The 25315-nt window shown below is 33.3% G+C and overlaps 1 protein-coding gene across 19 annotated transcripts in view; it reads left to right on the top strand.

Annotated features, from left to right (window-relative positions):
* LOC138331434 (uncharacterized protein DDB_G0284459-like) overlaps window positions 1-25315 on the top strand; it is a 69202-nt gene that overhangs the window by 33864 nt on the left and 10023 nt on the right. For 4 of the 19 annotated variants that reach the window (XM_069279045.1, XM_069279046.1, XM_069279047.1 and 1 more), the window contains 10 exons: window positions 1816-1851; window positions 2920-2964; window positions 4132-4316; window positions 4629-4742; window positions 5645-5713; window positions 8501-8542; window positions 10080-10144; window positions 11198-11362; window positions 14124-14173; window positions 17561-17844. In XM_069279045.1, coding sequence (XP_069135146.1) covers window positions 1816-1851; window positions 2920-2964; window positions 4132-4316; window positions 4629-4742; window positions 5645-5713; window positions 8501-8542; window positions 10080-10144; window positions 11198-11362; window positions 14124-14173; window positions 17561-17844 — 1055 coding nt within the window. Of the gene's footprint in view, window positions 1-1815; window positions 1852-2919; window positions 2965-4131; window positions 4317-4628; window positions 4743-5644; window positions 5714-8500; window positions 8543-10079; window positions 10145-11197; window positions 11363-12699; window positions 12799-14123; window positions 14174-17560; window positions 17845-25315 lie in introns of all 19 variants that reach the window. The other 15 variants (XM_069279049.1, XM_069279057.1, XM_069279051.1 and 12 more) reach the window with 14 other exon arrangements.

Here is a 25315-nt window from a genome sequence, read left to right as displayed (position 1 = left end):
AAATTTTAGCGCGAATGCGAAAAATTGTAAATTATGAATATTAGGACGAATATCAATTAGCGCAAGGTGGTTCAATATCGAATATATCCTTTTACAATTTAGCGCTACACGTGGATTAACGCTTAAAAGACAACGTGCATAGCGCTAAAATAAACTAACGTAAAATAAGTACATTTATATTATGTAAAATGTAATATTAGTGCAATACTAATAGATGGACTTCTTCAACCTTAAACTCTCCCTAAGAAAGGATTTCAGATATTACGAAGAGATATTAGGTGAAGGACATTAACTTTTGCAATGTGCAAGGAGGATTTTAAGTATTACCTGGTATAAAAGAATAAAGTCAGAAGTGGGCCGAAAAATATAAGATATTGAATTACACACTTCAAGGTGGATTGGTGATGAGGACCAAATAAAGCCGACAAGAGAAAAAGAGGGGATCACAAGGGTTTGGCGGAAGATAGGTCGATATAGCTGCCTTAGAATGTTATAACATTTTATCAGAGGGTTGTTAAAAAAAATAGCAAGCAATGGCCGAGTGTTAGAGGAATGAGCAATTCTTCTATAAAGACGTTTCATCTCAGTAATCTACAAACCCCGTGCCAGATGAAGTGTCATTGTACATGGGTTTAAATCTATAAATGTGTTTGGTAAACACTCAGTTGTTGCCTAAGAGTTCGCGTCTTTATTAAAATCCGGATGATATATTGAGTGCATACTAGCTATGCACATTATTTATGATTTTTCTTCGTTATCCTTTTAATGCTGAATTTCATACCCCGGTTCATATCGGCATTTTGAGAGATTTGTTTAATATCGGGTTGTGATTTGTGTTTTAAAGGATACGTTTTGACAGGTTTTCTATTTAAACCTCTGCACTAAATTCTTGTCTCGACTATTTACTCTGTAAAGCCTTCTTGTGCACATGAAAAGTGCATGCATTGGTTTTAGTGAAACCACTCTTATAAAACATCACGTTTTTGTTATATATATAAATATGAATGGATTAGTGCCCATTTTCATTATTAAATCCTGTCATCATAATTGCCTATACAAGTTTGATAATGGAATTATTGATTAGAGCAAAAGGTACATATCACTTGCACATGCTTAACAAGTGCAGTGTACTTAATTTGGCGCAAGCAAATTTTACTGCGAAATAAGTTTGTTAGCTAAAGTTTAGCGCGACGGTGAATTCACACTATCACCATTATGGATTTATCAACAATGTGTAAAGAAATACAATTATCGCAATATATTTTTACGCAAGATTGCTTGAGCGACAATCTCTAAAAGCAATTTACCCTAAAAATATATAATCTTGCAGTATGAATCGCCCTTGAGGAAATACATATACTATTATGACAAGTTCTTGTAGATGTGGTAGATTTTCGTGGTTTCATATTTCACTATACATACCGAGAGAAGAACGATAATGTTTGTGGAACTGTTCGCGTTCAACTTGTCATCGAATATTCATTGAGGGTCTGTTATTCCTGTAAATCCAATGTACCTTGTAACAATAAATGATATGAAAAACCTGTAGTTATATTCGTTACAAGGAAGAAATGCGCCAGTGATAGTATAGTTGACTATATACCTGGGATCTCAAAAGCTAGAATATTGAATCTTAGAGTACAATAGATAAATGAAACACTGTCTCGAATACACTGAAATGAACTCCCTATTATAGACTGTAGAATGAAAGCGAATATTCTCTGAATAGCCGACTCGTCTGAAAATGAGGTGTAATAAAATACCAATCTCGTGATTTAATGAATGTTATCAGCTTTTCTCTTTCTTTATCAACAGAGAAAGGAACTGAAGAACTTACCTCGGTCCCATTACGTAAGTATGACGTGTTTTGTGTGTTTTTGTATCAGAGTAACTAATTGTAATATATTACACTGTTAAACGTACCTGTATGTCTGTCGGCTTTGACCACGCTCAACTTTATCTACACACTACAACATGCCAACGTTACAATATCATTTTCAAATATGAAGTTGACATCACATAAAAGTAGACTGCTTCCATTTACATTTGGGTTGAGCATCGTTATCTCGAAGTTTGCGAGACCGTTCTAAACTTGGTGTTATTCATATACTTAAACGCTAGTCGAGACTAACAATGTGAAAGCGTTATCTCGAAGTTTGCGAGACTCAAATCAAACTTATTCGAGTATTAAAACGTGTCGAGACTAACAACGTAAACGCAGATTTGAAATTATTCGAGATCGAGATAACGGTTTGATTCTGTATTATATGTAGTGATCTATATGTTATTTAATATCAATAACATCATGTCAGTAATTTCATGTCATAATTCTGTATTTTTTAAACTATGTCATTGTTTTATTTTGTTAACCACTTGTCTGTGCAAACTTTTTAATGTATTTATGCTAACATCGCTAATTAAACATGACTTTACATTAAAACATGGCTTTTTCACTTAATATTTACATTAGATTAGTATCTTCAAATTGCACATGTTCATCATCCACTAATCTCTTATGTTGTTGAAAAAAACTCCTTACATTATGACGTATCAAATATTTATTCATTCACGGGGCAATATCTATTCAATTAATTAATTAATTGGGAAAAATATATTAAACATAATAAAGATATCTTATTACAGAAATTCATTTTTCTAAGTATAGGTATAGACGTTAAATAAAATTTCTAAATAGCGACTTTACGTTATGTTTGCTACCAGCTGTAGAGAGCTGATCTCTAGGATAGCTGGTATTTTAGAGAGCTGGTATTTTTAGAGAGACACTATTTTAGAGAGCTGGTATTTTAGAGCGACACTATCTTAAAGAGCTGGTATTTTAGAGAGACACTATTTTAGAGAGCTGGTATTTTAGAGAGACACTATTTTAGAGACCTTGTATTTTGATTTGTTCTGTTACAGCTGTACGGTCGTGTTCATGGAAACACACCTCTCACTACTTCTTCCGTATGTATGAATACATAAGTTACGCATGCGTAGTTACTCCCTTCTGTTTATTTGCCCATGGTTTCCGGTTCCAATTCTATACTTCGGGTTCTGGTGTTCCTTATTGGTTTCAGGAAAAGTGATAATTACCATAACGTCGTTTTTATATCAATATTTGGTTTTAGTAAACAGTCATCAATATGAAATCGACACCTTATTAATTATACCTTATATAATGTATCCTTAATGTCCAAAAGTGTGTTGAATAAAACTTATCCTGCATGCTCCTTAATATATATATAGAAACACTTGTACAATATCGTATGATTATTGTATGCACTCTTAAACACGGTAGGTGGTTTTGCCTTGGTAACGGCTTTGATATGGGATTTTTTTTAAAAATCTTTTCTATATTTGGTGTGTTAAGAGGATTGTCTCCCTTTCCTTTCCCTTTACCTTTTCCATGCTAATGGATGGCTTCGACGCAATGAACTATTAAATATCCAGACAATACGTAGTCAAATTCTAGTGCGTTCAATTTTGACGCTTTCATGCCAAACGCCAAAATAAGCCAAATATTACCACATCCAAAATATCCCAATTTACGGTACGAGTACGTCCCTTTTGCTTCATTTGTGTGTCTTTCGTTGCTAGTCTTTTAAGAAAGATATCTTCTTTACGCTTGCCATTCTCTCTTCAATATGATTTCGCCTAATTTTTCTCCCAAAGACGTGTGAATATAGCTCCATACAGTCTGTCTGTCGGGACATAGGAAGAGGTTCACAAGTGATTTTTGACTTTTGTTGGCAATAGTGCATTATATATACAGATATAGCGAAATGTGGCAATCTCTGACGAATGCTTTACCATTTCAATTTTCATCTTTGCCTTTTTGAGACTGAACAAAGATCAGTCCATATAATAATCGTATGTGTTTATTTTTTGTTTATCGTCCTTTTTCTCAAAATTCCACTGTTGAGTAATTCTAATAATAACTAGTTTTTTCTTATTCTTGGTAGCTTCCAAACACAAGCAAAGCATTTTCTTTCGTACTGGTTTATTAAAATTTGATTATGCTAATTTTATATTTAAGATATAGTTAAATCCATAGAAAAGCCAAATAAGAATGTTTTCGTTCGAATGCTGTTGATGTTGGCTTGTCAACATTGCTTTGTGATCATTTGACAGATTTTCCGAGGTCGACAGCCAAAGTTTTGTAACATTGTTCAACAAGTCCAACTCCATGCACGTGATTTGCGTTCACCGACGCCGACGCGTCAGATTGACGAGGACTATGATGACTTTGACTACATCCGGAAGTCAATCGACGGGGACATGCTCAGGCGGCGCCGGAAGCATAGTGAAACTACCAGGTGAGGTTCAGGAAAGGGTGTTTTCCTTTACGTTCGAGTGTATTCGTACGAATGTAGACAAGAAATGGTTTACAGGCTTAGGATAACGATTGATGCTGAATTGCATTATGAAGATCATTTTGTGTAATGTATAATTCATATTTCAACTCAACATTCATGCGAATGTTTTGTTGGATTTTTTAATCGAACTTTACATTCATAAGAGAATTATTCTCTTTAGTTTTATAATTTATCAACGTTTTTCAGTTGCTGGTATAATTTAATTGTTACTCCTTATAAGAGTATTTCGATTCATATATGGGTTACATTTAGACCGCAAACAGCGCCGCCGCGAGGGCGTAAGTTGGCTTCTAGTAAATCAAACTCGTCAGGTCTACAATCATCGCCCAAACGAAAGTTATCCACCAGACTGAAACGTCGACGACGGTGAGATAGTCGTTGTCATTTATTTATTTATTTTGTTTTTTAATATTTTCTTCACCTGAAGCTTATAACACAACTAAGGAAATACAGCAAACTTGTCTTATATTTCTTCCTTGTTATTTCTCTCTATCTTGATTTTTTTTTACTTATAGTGTTACAAAATAAAAGAACACAATATACTTTTTTCTATTTATTGTTTAATCCCACGCGTTATATTTCGAGATTACTACATTCACTGATCGAACTTTTAACCAGAGAGTTCGACCTCTAGCTACATAGTAGAGAGAAACAGCTGATATATTCAGGAACCGAATTTAGTACGGCCTAATATAATTGTCTAAAGTCGTTTTACGAATTTGAAAGAAACTTTCGTTCCCAAGTGATGCATGTCATGGCAAGTTGTACCAGTGAAAAGTGCGAAATATAAACTATTTGTCTATTTACATTTAATTTTATCTAATGTTTTTATTGCATTTACGATCCATTTAACAAGTGCGGCTTTTACTTAGAGCGAATGTGTAAACATGACCAGGCCTTTAAAACTGTTGTCCGGATTTCCTTTCTCTGTCTGTACTCACAAATGGTCAAATTATAACCCTATAATTGGTGACATCAGATTAAAATAAACGATAAGCACCACAGGCAGAGAAGAAGAAACATTAGTGAGACACTTAGAAAAGTTACACAAACTGTCAATTGGAGGTAGTGATATGACTTGTGGGTAATTTTGGTACGCGGCCATTGTGAAATATTGAATTCGACCGGAGCACGAAGTATGCACATTGTACATATTCTTATTGTGACAGCTGTGGAAAAAAATATCGCTTGCATTTCCGATATCATTGGACAGAATAACCACCAATTAGATCCATATATTTTATCATGAATGTAATTGGTTCACACAGTGGTACAGAGGAACACAGTAATGATGACGTAGACCTCAGGAAAGTCGAACTTCCGGTTGATGCAGAAGAGTAAGTTCCAGACTCGATTTGGGATGATTTTAAATATCCTGCCGTGCACGTGACACATAACAAAAACTAACAATTAATTCCCCAAGTTAACCATTGACACAGCACCTATAATACTAAGCATAATAACTTCATTGTTTAATATTGTAAATAATGAATTTAATCAAACATTAACATTTGTACTATGATGGCTCTTAGATTTATCCCTCTGTGTGAGAGTAAACTTTCAACGGTTAGATGTTTTGTAACCTTTGACCTTTCTGATAACACCCTGTGAGGCCCACGTTATATTTTTATTAATCCTTATATGACTTTTCCATATATATTTGCAATTTGTCCACTATTTGACATCCTTGTTTTCACACAAGAAAAATTGAACTTTTCTGTTGTTAATTGTCTGGTATTTACCAAAAATTATTTTCAAAAGTTAGTGACGTGAATTTGATTTACGTTGTAAAATGCTAAGAGTGACATCAAAATAGGGTTTGTTTACAACAGCCTTCTGATTTTATATTAAAGAGGTTTGCTTCAGTGTCCTTGCAGCCATTAGATAAACACATCTATCTGAAAGCTATGATATTGGGAAGAAATGGTGTATTGTTGTCAAATGTGTTGTTTTCCAAAGAAAAATTCGCATGAATTTAAATGCAAATCTCATGAATAAAATTTTGAATTTACACTTATATAATGTGTCTTCCATTACACTAGTAAAGTAACTTTTGTTTACTTTCACTTCATGAATGCTTGAAGTAGTGTTTCCGCTTTCACAAGAAGACACCTCACGAATAACGTACACGCGCGCACCGCAGTGTCCTTATACTTGAGGGGGGGGGGGGAGGGTTGGTTGGTGGCTATTGACGGATTGGATTTTCTTATTATAATTAATAATCATAGAGGGGCACTGCACTTATAAGTAATATCATATTAATATCGAATTATGTGTTGCAGTAGTATTTTCTTTTCCTGCAATTCTAAGGATTACATAGATTGACGCCAATACTTAAGGCACAGAAAAGGGTACATACAGATATTGCCATGAATACCTAGGCTGTAAAGCTGTACCATAGTAAAAGACAAAATGACTTTTATTGCGTGAAGTTTTTCAACCTATTTTCACAAATATTTAAATATCACTGTTAGTTTGTACGCTAATGAATCTTATATACCAATGAACTGCAAAGTGGACCTTTAATCCATTTAACTACTTAATTAATCTCAATAACTTTGTTTATGACATCATAACCACTGTTCCCTCCGACTAATCACAAAAACATCCTTGTCTTTTAATGGTGTTATTTGCGTTTTTTTCTACCACATCTTAGATTTATCGCTTTGTAAACATTATTTTCTACCACAAATTAGATTTATCGCTTTGTAAACATTTAATAACTTCGTGTTGCTTTAACTTTAATTTGGTGTTCATTAACCAATGAATACAAATCATCATATATATAAGATGCTTTCCGTATTAAGTTACCCTCATACAAAAAGTGTAGTTTACACACAAATGACTTATATTACGTACAGTGAACTTCGGCTACGTGAAGTGATATTTATAATGTAAGTTTCACCACGACGTACATTGTACATCTTTACGTACTGTGAACCACTTTATTCTCGCCAAATACAACTTTTCGCGTGATCTCGCGAGAATGCTCAATCGCGAATTCATGTTTCGCGAATAATCGTAAAAACGTATGTTAGCACGATCGCCAGCAAGAGGCCCTACTCGCAAATTTATGTATTGGTAAATATTCTGAAAATAACGATGGTGCGAAGTATTGTATACTCGAAAATACAGTCGTTTTCAGTACATCTTTGTGATATACTTACCAGTTCATCGTACGGTTTGTGTTTTCGTATATATTTATGTGTGCACTTTTCATACGTTATTACACGGTGAACATTTACGTGATTCGCTATGGTCTGTTATATATTTATTATTGTCTAATATTGTTATGATTTACATTATTAGTAATTGTACATTTCTATATATTAATTTATTATAATCTCCGTACATTGTTCTTGTGTGTGTTTTTATACAAAATTTTGATATACATACAGTATTTTTACACGTTTTTGAAATGCAATTATCGTACATACATGTATTCTGATTTCAGTTTCCGCGTATTTTTCAGTTATATATACTTTTATTTATTGCTATAATAAAACCATTATATTTCTCTATTCTTTTTTGGTATATTATTTAAAATCTTAAAATCTTACTTCATTTAGTCATTTTGCAACGCGAACTAGAATATAGAATACAATGTGTATAATTTATTAGTTGTTTACAGTGTGAGTAGGTTCAGACATTAAGTACTAGAACGAATATACGTACCCGGCCTACTATACCTTTCGGCCGGACGACATCATTTAATTTTCTGTCTAAAAGTCTTTTGAGCTACAATATTGCATCTAATTAAGTACCTGTAGTTACAAAAAAGTACTACTTCCACGGGTGTTTGAATCTCTCTCTATATATTTCTCTCTATAATATATATGTAATACTATGTCGACACAGTATTATACATGTATACATATACGCAGAGAAAAATATCTATATAGCCAAACGCCTGTGCAAGTAAAACTCAAAATTATACAGTATACAGGGAAAGAGACCACGGTCGACGATTACTGGGTCTCAAGAATAACTAGATGTGATTACGATTTAAAATATTGTTACTTATCATATCTTCTTAGTATAAGTATGCTCCTACATCTGATCAAAAGAATTCAGGATTACGTTGTTGTATCTGTTGTGTTCACTCGTCCATGATCATTTGACAGAGAGGTCCCTGAGAAGGCGGATCCTGAACCCGTGGTCGGGGTGTAAGTCAGAGAGTGCGATTAACATTGATGTTTTTAAACCCACATATATATTCACTTTGATTTTTGAATTTTAATACTATATATAAACATTAATCACGCATATTTTTTTTTATTAATTGACGTTATTTTCAGACTTATCACCCGTTCCGATGATTTTTCTCATGTTTTGTATTTACAGACAGTGTTTTAGGCACTACAAAATGGAATTCTTCGTGGATATTTCTCCATGTGCTCATTAACAATAGCAAAACAGCACTAAAATGTATGCAAACTTCTTTTTGCAACAGAAATCCGCAATTCTTTAATTTGCGAATTAAATTTGCTCTATAAATTAACATTGCAAACAATTAAAAACATTCGTTAAACAAAAATAGTACCTACCATTGCATCTTCCATCACTGCAAATGGAGTACAAGTTTTATATTTAGTCGTACAAAAGAATGGTACATCTTTCGCTATGAACATAGTGGGGAACGTATTGTAAGAACGTCCGTTTTGTAGCCTTCGAACTTGTCTTTTCCCTGTTAAATCACCCATCAACAAACTCCTATATATTTGCTCTAACATACACTTAAAACAGCGATACTAGATTTGCACGACCTTTTTAGTCTATTTATGTGTATCTATGATGTATATTTTACTTCATTAACAACATAATCTAAACACATTAAGCTATGTATATGCGTTTGATGAATAACAAACATGTACTCGATGAAATTTATTTCATCATGATTGCAATTATTTATTAATAATTTGCACGATGAACTTAAAACAAAATAACAATTTGGGATGAAAAATCCAATTGTACACTGTGGTGAGTTTTTTTTTTTCCATTTTAGTGAACTCACAGGGAACTGGCACGATATTTTTAACCAACATTATACATACATATATAATAAGATACTATAATATATATATGTATGTAATATGTATGTATACTGTTGGTTAAAATTTCCGTGCCAGGTCCCAGTGGGTGAACTGTTGAATAGCAAGCCCATGATTGCTATTAGATCTAAAAGATCAACAAAGATAACAACTTGAAGCAGATCATTTGTCAATATATAAAGGATCACTGAAAATAAGATGGCCGTTATTTATAAGTCAGTGTTTTAAACGGTATATCTATGCGATATTTATATATATCCTAGCGTACTTAGCGAGTATCGTCTACGTAGACGACATCGCGATTATTTTACACATATATTTTTTTTTTCTTTTTAAAATTTTGAATTCTGGCCCATCTCTAAAAATTTCCTTTCTTTTATAGTAAACTTTCTTACATACAATCTAAAATGTCATTAAAATAGCATTACGTTATCTGTCATGGTTACTTCCCTTCATTTCTTTGGTGAACGATCGAGAGAGCAAAGCTTGCTTTTTGGCGGGAATATTTCGAATCGCCACCATACGACAAGTTACTGGAGTAGAATTTATATTGCAACGGCGGCTTCTGCATTGGTAGGGAGAAGCTAGAATATATACATGTATATAACGTGTGTTTTTGTTGATAAAGACACATTTACTGTTGTTTATATAGGAAGACATCCGGAACAGAAGGTCGGCCGACGTCGCCAAGTTCTCAAGATGGGGATCCGAAAATAGGTAGGTGGTGTATTTAATATTGAGTCATTTTATAGAATTTATACATAAAAGTCTTCAAGGTTTCTTAATGAGGATTAAGAAAGAAAACGTTTACGTGTAACATATTTAAGTAATATGACAGGATCTCATTTTTGATGTTAAAACCTTTTCCACAGGAAAGCATTACAGTTAAGTTTCTACATTACTTTCCTATGGAGAATAAGTTTAAGTAGGAATTTCTTTAAGTTATAGAATGTTGGTGAAATTGGACCCAGAATATAATCCTAAGAGGAGGAGGATATGACGATGAAAATTGATGATGATGATGATGATGATGACTACATTTGATTTCATTTTCTTTTCTTTTACTTATTAACGAGCAAGTGCAAATTTTGATAAAGACACAGAGAGAGGTTATGAAAAATATCATCATTGCCTATATGTCCCATGGAGAGACCAAATTATATTCATCATGCATCATGAGCCAGAATTTTGCCAAACCACTGTGAAATATGTACACAAAACAAGAAAATAAGGCCAAAATAAATTACAACTCTACTTTTGAAATTTGAAATTTTAATTGCCTAGATGTTACATTATGTAAAAGTCAATGTGCTATATCATTATTAAACAAAATGAAGGGAATAACTTAGCCAATTGTTCCTGCTTGGATTAATTTTATAGTTTCCTAAAAGTTTATCTTTCTGTATGTATACGTTATGTACATTTGTACCTTTTTACAGAGCAAACTGGCATTTTAATTTTAGCCATCTAAGAGTTATTCCCTTTGCTTGATGAAAAACCATTATTGAAAATTATTTTGCCTAAGATTACTTTGTTCCGCTAAAAATACATTGCACGAAAACAAAAAGAATGCTCCAAATACTATTTATTAATAACATGACCCCAAAGGTATCTTCATTACCAACAAGAGCAATTTAGAAAAAGAAACATCTATTTAATTAAATTTAAAAAAGGGACAATGATTTTTCATGATTCTTTCATCAAAGAGTTATTTCCCCTTTCATGTCAAAGCTAGAGAAGACCTGACTGTGAAGTTACTTTACATTACAGACGTAACAATTCTGGGGCTAGAAAAGTCCCCAAGTCCCCCACCCCGGGGGAACTGGTCTCCCATCGTTACCGATATCAACCCTAAGTCTCATCCGGAGAGTAAGTTGGTTCATAACAAGAACAAAAAGCCACGCAACCTTGCACTAGATATGGGCATAGCTACTGGTAGATATCCCTTCACTTTCCTTGTGTGGAGTGACTTTCTGCAGTGGATTTCTGTAATTTTGTATACATATCCATTGTGAAACTCATTAATGCTATTAACAATTTTGGAAGATTTTTTTTCTGTATTTTTTCCCTTTCAAAATAATTACATATATATATTCATAACTTTTTCTCGTCATGTATGGCTATATTTCATATTTTCCAAAAGTCAAATTTTTTACATATTCATTTTTTTCTGTTTCTATTAATTCATCAAAATCACTCTGTTGTCAATCATTATCTTTATAAATTTCCTACTTTTATTATTGTTATCAGTACTCAATTCTGTGTGACAATATACTATATATGGTTTGCTGTGTCTATCTGACTATATAGTGTGGCTGTATCTGTTGCTGTGACATTTAATATTATAATCACAGGGATCTGTAACAATATACCAGTACCTGGTATTCTATTATGGAACTTAGACACACCCCACACCCCTTATCTATATTGTGACAGACCCCTGTGCTTATAACTTGATCAAACTTTTGTAAGGGAGATAGCTGACTATGTATCAGGATTTTTACCAGTCTGAATTGATGTTTTCTTCTGCAGAATTTCTAAAATGAAGAAAACGTCGGTTAGAACATACCATATGTGGCAAATGATCCATGTTTTTTTTTTTAAAAAAGGGATAACTTTGATTATTTGCACAAACTTAATGAAATCTTTCATTACTTCCTAAGCATTCAGTAACATATATAACTATAGATCTCTATTTTATGGTTATTAAAAAGAACCGGACGGTGGAATTTGCTCTCAACATCAAGGGAAACATAAATTATATATGCATGTACCTTTTGTGTCACAAATTATCACAGCCAATCAGTGCCTTTAAAAATTGAAGTAGAAATACGTAGTTATCTCCCCCTAGTTTAGCAATAGTATAGGAAGGTAAATCTATTAGATAAAAATGGTTATGTTAAGACATAAGATTAGTTTTAAAATTGTCTCATCCAGTGCATGCAGAAGAAAATTTTACTGAAAGGAATTAATTACTACCAATTTTAGGATGTGTGGTTTCAATTTCAAACTATATGCTTTTACAATAATGCAAAAAGTCTTGTCTTCCAGATTTAATTATAACATTCAATGTATTCCACCCTGAAAAAAACCTTTTGAATTCTTTCCAGTTCAAAATCTAGTGGAACAGTTCATTTTAAATAGTAGCTATAGGTTAATCACACACACTACTACCAGGTACATACACATGTAGAACTGAATTTCTCAATTCATTCAAGGAAGAATGAAAATTAATATTATTGAGATTTTTTCAATTTTACAACTTTTTACAGATGAAGTTTCTTCATATAGCACATACTGGATTCCACATATCAGTGTTACTTATATAGATACTAGGGGAGGTAACTCTGAGGAATCTAAATCACTGGAAGGTACACCATGCACTTAAATACAAATTATATATATATACAGGGTATATTTGGAAATATATGCACAGATGTAGATAAAAGGTTCATTTATATGTAGTAACTATGTTAGTTTGGGTTTATAGATCAATATTTCCACCTGTAGCTTTTTCATTTTAGAATGATAGTTTTATTTCTGGTTATGGGTGTACATTATATTTTTTTCTTCTTCAATAATGACTTTTCAGACATGCACATTTACTAACTTTATGAACTGTTACATATGTTAGAATAAGTGAAACTTGCATAATGCACAATTTTTTTTACATTTTATAAAATTTTGATGCACTAGTTACCGTATATATGTATAAAACTACTATTTATATTATAATTCTGTAGATTTTAGATTGTAGAGGTACATATGTAGTTTATGGCAGAAATGTTAATTTTATTTACCCATGTAGATCTAATGATAAAATAAATAAAATTTATTGATGTCTCACTATTTCTATTTATTAACCTCACAAACTTTGAAAAAAAAAAAATGTAATGTGAAAATAATTTTAAAACAGAAACCCCGGCCTCATTTGCACCTATATTTGGTTCATTAAAAGTGATTTGTTTAAATTATATCACTTGATATGTGAAATACAACATGGAAGTAAAAATTTTTTCATATAATATACATATATATATTTACTTAACACCACCTGCAGTTTAGGGATATTGGCAAGTTTGTAATTTCTCTGCAGGAATTGATAAATGACCTCCAATGAAAATCATTTTAGATATTTCGATGGATAAATCCAATCAGTTTATCAAATTGACATTATAACCTATCAATTAAATTAAGTTGTGTGGCCAATACCAAGAACTGGCAGGGGAGACAACTCCAAACAGCCAGACAAACTCACTGCTTGCTTGTGAAGTGGCTAATAAATACATCGCCTAATTAATATCATAAAAGCTGGCTTATTAAACTAACAAAGCATTTTTTCACTCAATTAATTGAGAAGAATTGTGATAATTAAGATTTATAATAACTTTTTATTGACATGAAAACTTGATTTCTTAATATTAAAATAAAAAATGTTTTATTAATACGACTTAATACAAAATAAGTAATTTCTGTTATTATCTATAATTTTTGTATGGTTTTAAGCTGATTGGGTTTCCTTTTTTTTCAATTTTGTAGAAGATTGATAATGAAATGAATGGAATGATTGAGATTTTGATAAAATAATGAATAATATTTTTTAATATTTATTGGTACTGGTAGTTACCTGTGTTAATTCATATACCCAGTATCCTTACCAGGTAATAATACTTATATCTCATATGTATCTCTTTAGGTGAGGATTTGTCTAATCTCCTTGACAACCCCGTGTCAGCACAAGAAACGGTATGTATAACTATACACCTAGTAAAGATGAATAGAAACTTTAAAAAAATGAGAAAAAAACTTATAAGAAGATTATTTAAATTTTTGATGATGATTTTGATGATACGGATGATGGTGACGATGATCATGATGGTGATGATGATGATGATGATGATATGATGATGATGATCATGATGGTGTCAATTAAATTATGGTGATTGCGATGATGGTGATGAGACGATGGTGGAGATGATGATGTAACATGATGATGATGATGAGATGATTATGATGATGATGATGATGGTGATGATGAGATGATGATGATGAGATGATTATGATGATGATGATGATGATGATGATGATGATGTGATGATGATGATGAGATGATTATGATGATGATGAAATGATTATGATGGTGATGATGATGATGAGATGATTATGATGGTGATGATGATGATGATGATGATGATGATGATGATGAGATGATTATGATGGTGATGATGATGATGATGAGATGATTATGATGATGATAATGATGATGATGAGATGATTATGATGATGATGATCATGATGGTGTCAATTAAATTATGGTGATTGCGATGATGGTGATGAGACGATGGTGGAGATGATGATGTAACATGATGATGATGATGAGATGATTATGATGATGATGATGATGGTGATGATGAGATGATGATGATGAGATGATTATGATGATGATGATGATGATGATGATGATGATGATGGTGATGATGATGATGAGATGATTATGATGATGATGAGATGATTATGATGGTGGTGATGATGATGATGAGATGATTATGATGGTGATGATGATGATGATGATGATGATGATGATGATGATGATGATGATGATGATGATGATGATGAGATGATTATGATGGTGATGATGATGATGATGAGATGATTATGATGATGATGATGGTAATAATGATGATGATGAGATGACTATGATGGTGATGATGATGATGATGATGGTAATAATGATGATGATTAAATGATTATAATGGTGATGATGATGATGATGATTATGATGGTGATGATGATGATGATGATGATGATGAGATGATTATGATGGTGATGATGGTAATAATGATGATGATGAGATGACTATGATGGTGATGATGATGATGATGATGATAATGATGATGATGATGATGATGATGATGATGATGATGATGATGATGATGATGATGGTGATGATGATGATGATGATGAGATGATTATGATGATGATGATGATGATGAGATGATTATGATGATGATGATGATGATGAGATGATTATGATGATGATGATGAGATGATTATGATGATGATGATGATGATGATGAGATGATTATGATGATGATGATGATGAGATGATTATGATGGTGATGATGATGAGGAGGAGGAGGAGGATGACGTTGATGATGATGATGATGATGAGATGATTATGATGATGATGATGATGAGATGATTATGATGGTGATGATGATGAGGAGGAGGAGGAGGATGATGATGAGGATGATGATGATGATGATGATGAGATGATTATGATGATGATGATGATGAGATGATTATGATGATGATGATGATGATGAGATGATTATGATGGTGATGATGATGATGAGATGATTATAATGGTGATGATGATGATGATGATGATGATGATGATGATGATATAATTATGATGATGATGGTGATGATGATGTTGATGATGATGATGAGATGATTATGATGGTGATGATGATGATGATGATGATGATGATGGTGATGATGATGATGATGATGATGAGATGATTATGATGGTGATGATGATGATGATGATGATGATGATGATGATGATGATGATGATGAGATGATTATGATGGTGATGATGAGGAGGAGGAGGAGGATGACGTTGATGATGATGATGATGATGATGATGATGATGATGATGATGATGATGATGATGATGAATGGTGATGATGATGATGATGATGATGATGATGATGATGATGATGATGATGATGATGATGATGATGATGAGGATGATGATGATGAATGGTGGTGATGATGATGATGATGATGATGATGATGATGATGATGATGAATGGTGGTGATGATGATGATGATGATGATGATGATGATGATGATGATGATGATGATGATGATGATGATGATGATGAGATGATTATGATGATGATGATGATGATGATGATGATGATGATGATGATGATGTGATGATGATGATGATGATGATGATGGTGATGATGATGATTATGATGATGTTGATGATTATGATGGTGATGATGATGATGGGGAAGAGGAGGATGACGTTGATGATGGTGATGATAATGATGCATAAAAATAAATAAAATTTTTGATGAGAAAAAATTACTCTACTTCTTCTGATCAAAATATGATACACATTTAAAATCAGCAGACATTCAACACCAAGAAAGTGACATGTCGTAAATTGACATTTATATTTATAGATTATGTAGGAATTAAGTATAATAACTGATGCAATAAATGTTTTATAATTTTGACATTCCTGTTGTAGATGTTTATTTACTCTCTATAGATCTGACAACTTCGAGGCTAATGGGTAACATAAGACCAATCAATATAATTGGCATATAGCAGATATAATTGATATAATCGGGTAGCCGGTCTTCCCCCGCACCTTACTGTTAAAACATTTCATGCAGGAATATTCAGGCATGAAATTAAATAATAGCCATACAATAGTCAGTGGTAAAAAGACTTTGGTAATTGTACGTCTTAAGCTGAATAATAAAAGTTGGTCTACCGATTTATTCAGGATGAGAACATTGGAACATTAACAAGAATTATTGATTTTAAACGTTTATCTACAAGCATTCGGCTTTTAATTTCCCACACCTAGTTTGTATGAGGGTTATATTGGTATGCCACACAAACAAAGAGTAATCATACATGATCAAATATTGCCCGGCACCAGCAGCATGGCAGCATTGATGGTTTTGTGTGCGGCCATTGTCGGATATGTTTGAATTGTGTGTTATGTCCCTGTAAAGGTTAGCAATGTCCAATACTGTAACTTACGACACCTATTTTGGTAAACAAGATTTTAGAGAACGCGTTCGTTTCAAGAGCACTTACTGAAGTATCCAATGTAACTTCAGATTTGAAATGGAATGATAAAAAGGATTTAGCCTTTGATGTCAGAGGTGGACTGTTATTTCAGATTTCAATTTTTGTAAGCATTCATTCTTTTCTGAGTGGCCATGGTGATTTTCTGCCTCTAAGCCAACAACATCTGATTGATATACATACAGATATCGACACCAGGTAGATGCCTTGACCAGGTCAAATGTTAGCATCATATCTTTTTCAGGGAACTCCAGCCAAAAGGATTAACATTCTATTATTTTGATTTTGTAGAAGACGCCGGATACGCCTGCGAGTACTCTGTTACTACAGACTAACGACACCGATCTCGATGGAACAGGTGGACCACCGGCTCAACCTCCACCGACACCAGAGATCCTAACGCCTAAAGAGCCTACAGAAGAGAAACAGGCGACAAAACGACCCAGATCCTGTCATAAGAAGACGAAAGTGCCGCTTTCTAGGACAAGAAAACCAAAAGAGGAAATGGAGAAGAAAGAAGAGGAACCTCCAAAAGAGGAGACCCCTCCCCCACCCCCACCACCAGCAGAGGAAAGGTAGGAATGTCCTATATATTTATAATTGAATCCTTCCTTCATTCCTTTTGCTCTTTCTTCTTTCTCCAAACTCCTCTGTATACAGGTCTTCCTTCCTTCCTTCCTTCTCCTCTGTTTATTGGTTCTGTTTTCTTCCTTCCTTACTTTTGTTCTATCTTAATCTTTCTTCATCTTTGTCCTCTATATACTGGTTCTGTTTTCTTCCTTTTGTTTGTTCTCTCCTTCGTTCTCCCACCCTGTATGCAGTACAGTATATTGGTTTGTTTTCTTCTTTCCTTTTGTTCTTTCCTTCCTTCTCCTCCTTCTCCTCGATTTTCCTCCTCCTCCTCAATACATGTATACTGGTTTAGTTTTCCTGTTATACTGTGAACGTAATTTGACAGACTGCCAATGTTAAAAACTGCATTTTGTATCAAGAGATGCATGCATGTGCATTGATTTGTATCTGTTATGTTTCATAAGTTCCTGATTGATTTAGTAGGTATTGTTGCATTGCTGTTAAGTTTTATTGCATAGGAGGTGTATTTCATGCATGGAGTTACATGCTATCATAATTGCTTTCATTAACAGCTTATCTTGAAGAACTCTTTTGTATTATGAGGTGTATTGAGGTACATACCCCCGTAGACTTGTATGATAATTTATTGGTTACTCGCATGTTACTGCCCATGTAGCTCTTTTGTGTCAGAGATGTGCAACGCACATGCTTCTGCAAGTTCCTTGATTTCAATAATGGTTGCATATCACAGGGAAGCTCTTTTGTTTCAAGGTATTAAGTTACATGCCCTTTAGGCTTTTATTTCGGGGTATAAAGTTACATGCCCTTTAGGCTTTTATTTCGGGGTATAAAGTTACATGCCCTTTAGGCTTTTATTTCGGGGTATAAAGTTACATGCCCTTTATACTTTTGTTTCGAGGTATTAAGTTACATGCCCTTTAGGCTTTTATTTCGGGGTATAAAGTTACATGCCCTTTAGATAATTATAGTAGACCACGGTATTTCAATTATCGGCTGCGTGTTAGAGTTGATAGGCCTGCGGTAACGATGTAGGAAGACGTTCAAATAGAGAGAAGTCAATAATTAAAAACCACCGATAATTAAAGCGTAGATTTCAAACAAAGGTTTGTTTTCACTGCACGGCTGTTGAATGCTGATGCTGTCATTTAGAGGATATTCTAAGCGCACAGGATAAATATTTGATGTTGCTGTTGCTACTCCTGGAGAACATTGCCACAGAATTTACCTGTAGGTATATACAGGTAGTACATTTTACTCTGGTACATTCCATGACTTATGTTCTGGCAAAAGCTTTAGGACTTTTGGTTTTATTACTGAAAACTTGAACATTAGAAACAATTACAGGTAAGTCAACTTACAGAATTGTTTTTAATATTTTTATTTGTCTGACTTCAGTTTCAAACTTCTGTGTTTGCACAAAAAGGTGAATTTGCCATATTGGTATTTTAAAAAACTGATGGTATGACAGTATTCATTTTATCAATTAATGCTGGTATTTTGCTGTTTGCTGGAATGGTTAGCTTTTTAAAAAAGTATTCTAGTAAAGGTTATAAGTATTGTAATCTTGGGGTATGTTTTACATTTAAAACTCTATCTCTATTTGAAACAATTTTTTTTCTTTATTTGAAGAAGCATTTTCTGATTTTATGCATCTTGTATTAGCTTTAAAGTTGCAATTCAACTCAAAAAGCTCTAAGACTATATATACTGTATGCAAATTTCAAGTATAAATTATATGTTCAAATGTCTGTCATCAATTTAAACTAGATATCCTTAATTGTAAATTCAAATCAACCAGCTTAAGGACATACTTCCATGTTTTATTTCATTAATTTGTACTATATTGGTATATGTAAACTGTTACATAGGTTTAGCAAAGGCGTTCTTGGTTAAGTCGGCTGATGAAGCAGTAAATTCTCTTTTGATCTCTGTGTGGCCCTAGTTACCAGTAGTGAACAGAATGATGAATTAAATATTTATAACTGTGTATTTGCCTGCCTCTCACATTAAATCCCAAAGCTAGCACAAACACACACACACATATATATATATATAACTCGATCCCCCTTTAGCCTATTATATGGTAATTCTCTCTGAATCCAGTAAAATATTTATGAAACTGACAAAGAGTATCGGTGGAATGTAGAGCTGCCATGCGTACTAAAACTTCTTTGCCTTGAATATAATGGGACAGAGTCATGAATATGAGAGGAACGTTTGTTTAGTGTGACAGATACCAGGGGAGATAACTCATTGGTATAAGGGGAGATAATTAATGAATCAAAGGGGTATAACTCCTGGATACCAGGAAGAGGATGTTTTAGAAACAAGGTAAAATAACTCTTAAATAACATGGAGATCAAGTCACTCTTAAATACCACATGGACAATAACGGCATCTCATAAAAATTTACAGCAATCTTTAACTTCTAAAGATTGTTGGAAACTTCTGTGAGTATTGAGATTGACCAGATGGAGTATGTAACTTGTGGAATACAGTAGTGAGACACAGTACATGTAGGTAACCTTTTGTAACACAGGGTATTGGGTTACTGATGGGACAAGGGAAGTAATCAATTGATACAAGGGATGTAACTCTTAGATATTAAGGAAAATGGAAACCTTCAAGCAGGGGAAGTAACTCATGATTTCCACAAAATAAATTAGGTTAAGAGTTACAATCCAATGTAGTTGCAACTCTCATATACATATACAAGAGACACAAGGGAAGTAACTCATTGGTAGGGATCAGTGGGAGGGGGGATAACCCAGGATAGCAGTGAAAAGAGGGGATGATCGATTTATAAATTATGAACCTTATTTCATTGATGGGTACCAATAATTGTGAACTGTGAACTAATTGAGAACTAATGGATACCAGGGGTTTAAGTCATACATGAAGTTAAAAAATGGGGAAAAAAAGATAAATTAACTACAATATCAATAACTCATGGATACCTGGATAAGATGGTAATTACAAATTTCTTTCGTTCATATAATTAAGGTGAAGTTCACACTACATAGTCTTTCTGATCAGTCACAAAATTGAAATTATATCAAAATAAATAGATAAATGAAAAAGATAGATAAAAAAAATAATTAATGAATAAATCATCAATCAATCAATTAAAAAGATATAAGTATAACATGCTCTATAGATATTAAGATGACAAAAGTACAATCTCTTAATGATGGCTTTCACTAGATATCTGACCTCCAGTTCAATTGTATATACATTTTGTACTAGTATATGTATTGGGTGTTAATTGAAGAAACACCTGTTTGTTACCTGTTATTTACAGCACAAACCCAATATCCTTCCTATCAACAAATTTGTATTCGATCTTCACTCCGATATAAATTAGCCAATAAACATGTACCATTTCAACATATTTGTTAAGATCAGCAAATGATTTATAAGGATGGTATGAATATACATTACCCTTAGATTTACCAATGAATATGATGTCCTTTGTTACCGAATTTTAAAGGTTTTTCAGGTCAAGCGTGATTTCATTTAGAATCCTTAATCTGCTGTCTTACAAGGCGAGGACAGAAAGACGCGGATCAATCAACTCTTTTTACCATTAAACTCTATAGGTGGTACTTTACAAATATATCTTGTCCTTTCGTATCAAAAACCTCTCGTTAGTTACCTGTGGGGCAGGTATACCCATTCCACAAGATTGTATGGAACCATTATACACCTTATCTATCTATAACGTCAAGGTCTCGTTTCTTACTCTTTAAAGTTTTTCAAAAGGTTTTTATTTAAGAACTTTGGCCGAGATCCAATATCTCAACAACATTATACTTTTTATTTCATTTCTGTAAGAATTCCAAAGAAAAGAACATCACTTTGTCAGACAAAAATTATGTCTAAAACGTATATCTTTTGTGAATGGGATGTAATTATATAATCACCAGTGTTCAGGATTGAAACAAAAAGATAATTCTACCGATTGTGTGTTCGCTGTGTATTATGATAAGTATATATTAAAGTGAGGGTGCATTCGTTATATTCTTACAGGTAAATTTCTATCGACGGTTTGTTTGTTCAGATCACAGGTGGTTTTGTGTCGTATAATAAACCTAAGTAACTAAGGAGAGTACTGAGGTGTAATAGAAGAGGCATCCCATGTCTATCACCTGTGATTAGTAAGGCAAACAGGCCCAGGTAGATCTTAACGAGAAAACTCTGAAACTCACCTTACAGGTGAGAATCGTCTCAGAATCGTGACTTGCTGTTGGAGAGAGCATTATGGCTATATGTAATGTGATAGTAAAACTTGATTTGGTACTCTGAAAAGGATTACTTAATTCTAATTTGGATTACAAATTTCATTTATTCTCCATGTGACTACTGGATTCTGAAGGTAATCTATCAATGTCAAGCTACCACACATGGGTAAAACAAAATTCTAATTCATGAATTTAATACATTGGTAATCAAATTGATAAAAATATTATAAACTTTAGTGAAACATGCTTCTGAAAGAATTTAGACAGTTTTAAAAACAAACATATACACTTGAATGTTTTGATTTTATTTTTAAGCTATGTATATTGAAATATTTTGCTCCAAGTAGGATTAGGTTTTATTGTATTTGAAATGTTGTTTCAATTTTTTAATCCGTGATTTTTTTTCTTTATTGGAAGCTTAAGAACTCCATATGCTATATGCTTTAAACATGCCTTGCACTTATTATAAGCATGTATGTTTGCAACTTTCTTTTCTGAAACCAAATGTAAATTCATGGCAGAAAATAAAAATGTTGTTCTTAATTCATCATTTCCTGTCATAAAATGATTCCATGTAGATTTCCTTATGCTTTCACACTATGCTTGTACATTGTGGAAAAGAAAATCAGTTTCATTGATATAATTTTAATCAATAGACAGAAATGTATTAGAGGGCAATATAGAGACAGTTGAATGGAGGGAGAAGGAGAGATAGTTGAATGGAGGGAGAAGGAGAGATAGTTGGTGGGATGGAGGAAAGAAGGGAATAGATAGAAGAAGGAAAGAGAGAGATGGAAGGAGGAGGGTTAGAGGGAGGGAAGGGAGCGGGAAGGTCTGAGAGAGAAAAAAGAGGGGATGGGGAGGAAGTAGGGGAAAGGAGAGATGGTTGGAGGGATAAAGGGATGAGGGAGAGAGCAGAGGGAATAGAGGGAGGGTTGGCTGGGAGGGGAAACATACATTTGTTGATTGATTTTATTATTAGATGTGATCATATTCTAATACTAGTCTACAAATCATTAACCTCTTAGTTGATTAAGTTCCAAACCCATTTGGGGTATGTTGCACTTTTATCTTGAGAGTGATGCTTGTGTAGGACAGTTGCCTGACTGTAGGTTGGAGTTTTCTTCTAGGTGTACTCTGGCTTTTCTCCAACCACTACCTACCTCTCTATTCTTATATGACCACAAGATAGCGGTTAAGCTTGGCAAACTAGACTAAAATTTCAAAGACCTATGTAACCAGGGTGTCTGGATTATCTCCCCCTGGTTCTTTTTAACTAATAGATTATCAATGTATATTCCCGATATTCTTATATGATATGTTTGGGTATGTAAGGGATTTGTATGAAGGTAGAGTGATTTGATTTATTTACTGGGATGGTACATAAGTAAATGATATATAGTGTATTAAGGTGATTCAGGTGCAACAGGTGTGAATGTAAATCAGAACTCGTTAAATACAGGTAATAGGATTTGAAATTGATCATATCAATGTAAGATATATCTATCATTTACGATCATATTAAATCATATATTTATTCTTTGAAAACATGATGAAGTAATTTATATGCTTGAATTTTATCCATGCATATATATTAAAGCTTAATGCATTTTCAATATGTCATACCTGTATGATATTGATAGGTTTAATGCAGTCCCTATTATCCCAAGAAATACAAATTCTTTTTCAACATTTTAGTATTTTCCTACAAATGCAAGATGAATTGTGAAATATTTATATACCTAATTCTGAATATCAAGATCTAAATGACTCTTATATACTTATGTATAAATGTTGTGAAAAATTTAATTGTACTTTTGGGGTTTTTTTTTGTCTTTCTTGGGGAGAAGGAGGGAGAATGTTGTTAAATGGAGACTGAAACAATACATTGAAACCTGCTTAGTGACCACATCTGTAGAAAGACCACCACCTATTTATTAAGACCATTATCTTGAAGGGTTTATATGATAACTCTACCTGTGTATAAATACCATCTGGTTAGAGAGACCACTTTTCCCCTTGTCCCAAAGGTGGTTTTACAGTTGGCAGATAACAAAACCATTCTGAGACTTAATATACACTGCAAAATCCTTTTAATTTTATATATGGTCCCATATTGAAAGTGATTAATCACAAAGATTTATCTGTAGGCTGTTGAAAAAGTTTAATTTAGATTTTTTTGTGTTTCATGTGTATAATACTCATCTTATAACTGAAGGATATTATGTTTGCTGTAGCGCCAGTTCAAACGACTTTTCTCATACATTTATACTCCCTGGCTTCTCAGACACTCCTGTTGTCGATGAGATCCTCATACCCCACATGTATATATTAGCTTTGGTATAGGATATTCCCGTTTCTCGATGTGTTATACCACTTAGAGCCGAGAATGACATATTTACCCAACATTGACAAATTCAATAGTACCACGCAACTGTCATTTAGAATCTAGATAAAATTCATAGTAACAGCTCTATAATAGCTAATACGGAGGACGGCGGTGACGTGAGCTTATCATATTGCCTGTCAAGGGAGGTAATTTGCCTTCTCGTTAATGCGCAACACCTCCATGACAGACCATATTATAATCATCGAAAGTTTATTGGCAGTTGTACCTTATCTTATCTGTAAATCCAATGACAATGAATTCTTAGGTTGGATCGCAGTAGTATCTTTAAGGGATTTTTAGGGGATTGGAGTTTTCTTTAGAAGGGATCAAGGATCTGTTTAGAAAGGATTGGAAATGTATAGATTGGGAAAGCCCCCATGATTGATTGATGTGAAGAAATCTTTATTTTGTATGTGATCTGGGTTGGTCTATTTCTCTATGATGATGTAGTGTATATTGGGGGAGCTGTCTAGATGATACTTCACCATCTGCACTTAGGTAGACTTTGTATATCTGGGTACATACATCTGTATAGGGTAAGTCAACCTAATGTACATAGATTTCTTTTTTCTTAAAGCTCCTACAAACTTCAGTGGCAGTTACTGTAAACCAACTTATTGTTGCATTGAATTAATATAATATCATATTTTCATGCTTAGGGGCTGTTTCCCAACAATTTACTGCCATTCATAATACTACTCAGCCTTTGTACCATACCTGTGTATGTAGGTGTTTTAACGAGGTATATCAGCCTCTAACTCACCATACCTGTATATACAGGTGTGTATTGAAGTACATCAGCCTCTATCTCACCATACCTGT

Source organism: Argopecten irradians, chromosome 9, assembly GCF_041381155.1.
Source record: "Argopecten irradians isolate NY chromosome 9, Ai_NY, whole genome shotgun sequence".
NCBI classification, from domain to species: domain Eukaryota; kingdom Metazoa; phylum Mollusca; class Bivalvia; order Pectinida; family Pectinidae; genus Argopecten; species Argopecten irradians.
The sequence above is the reverse complement of the archived record's forward strand: the minus strand, read 5'-3'. Positions and strand labels throughout refer to the sequence as shown.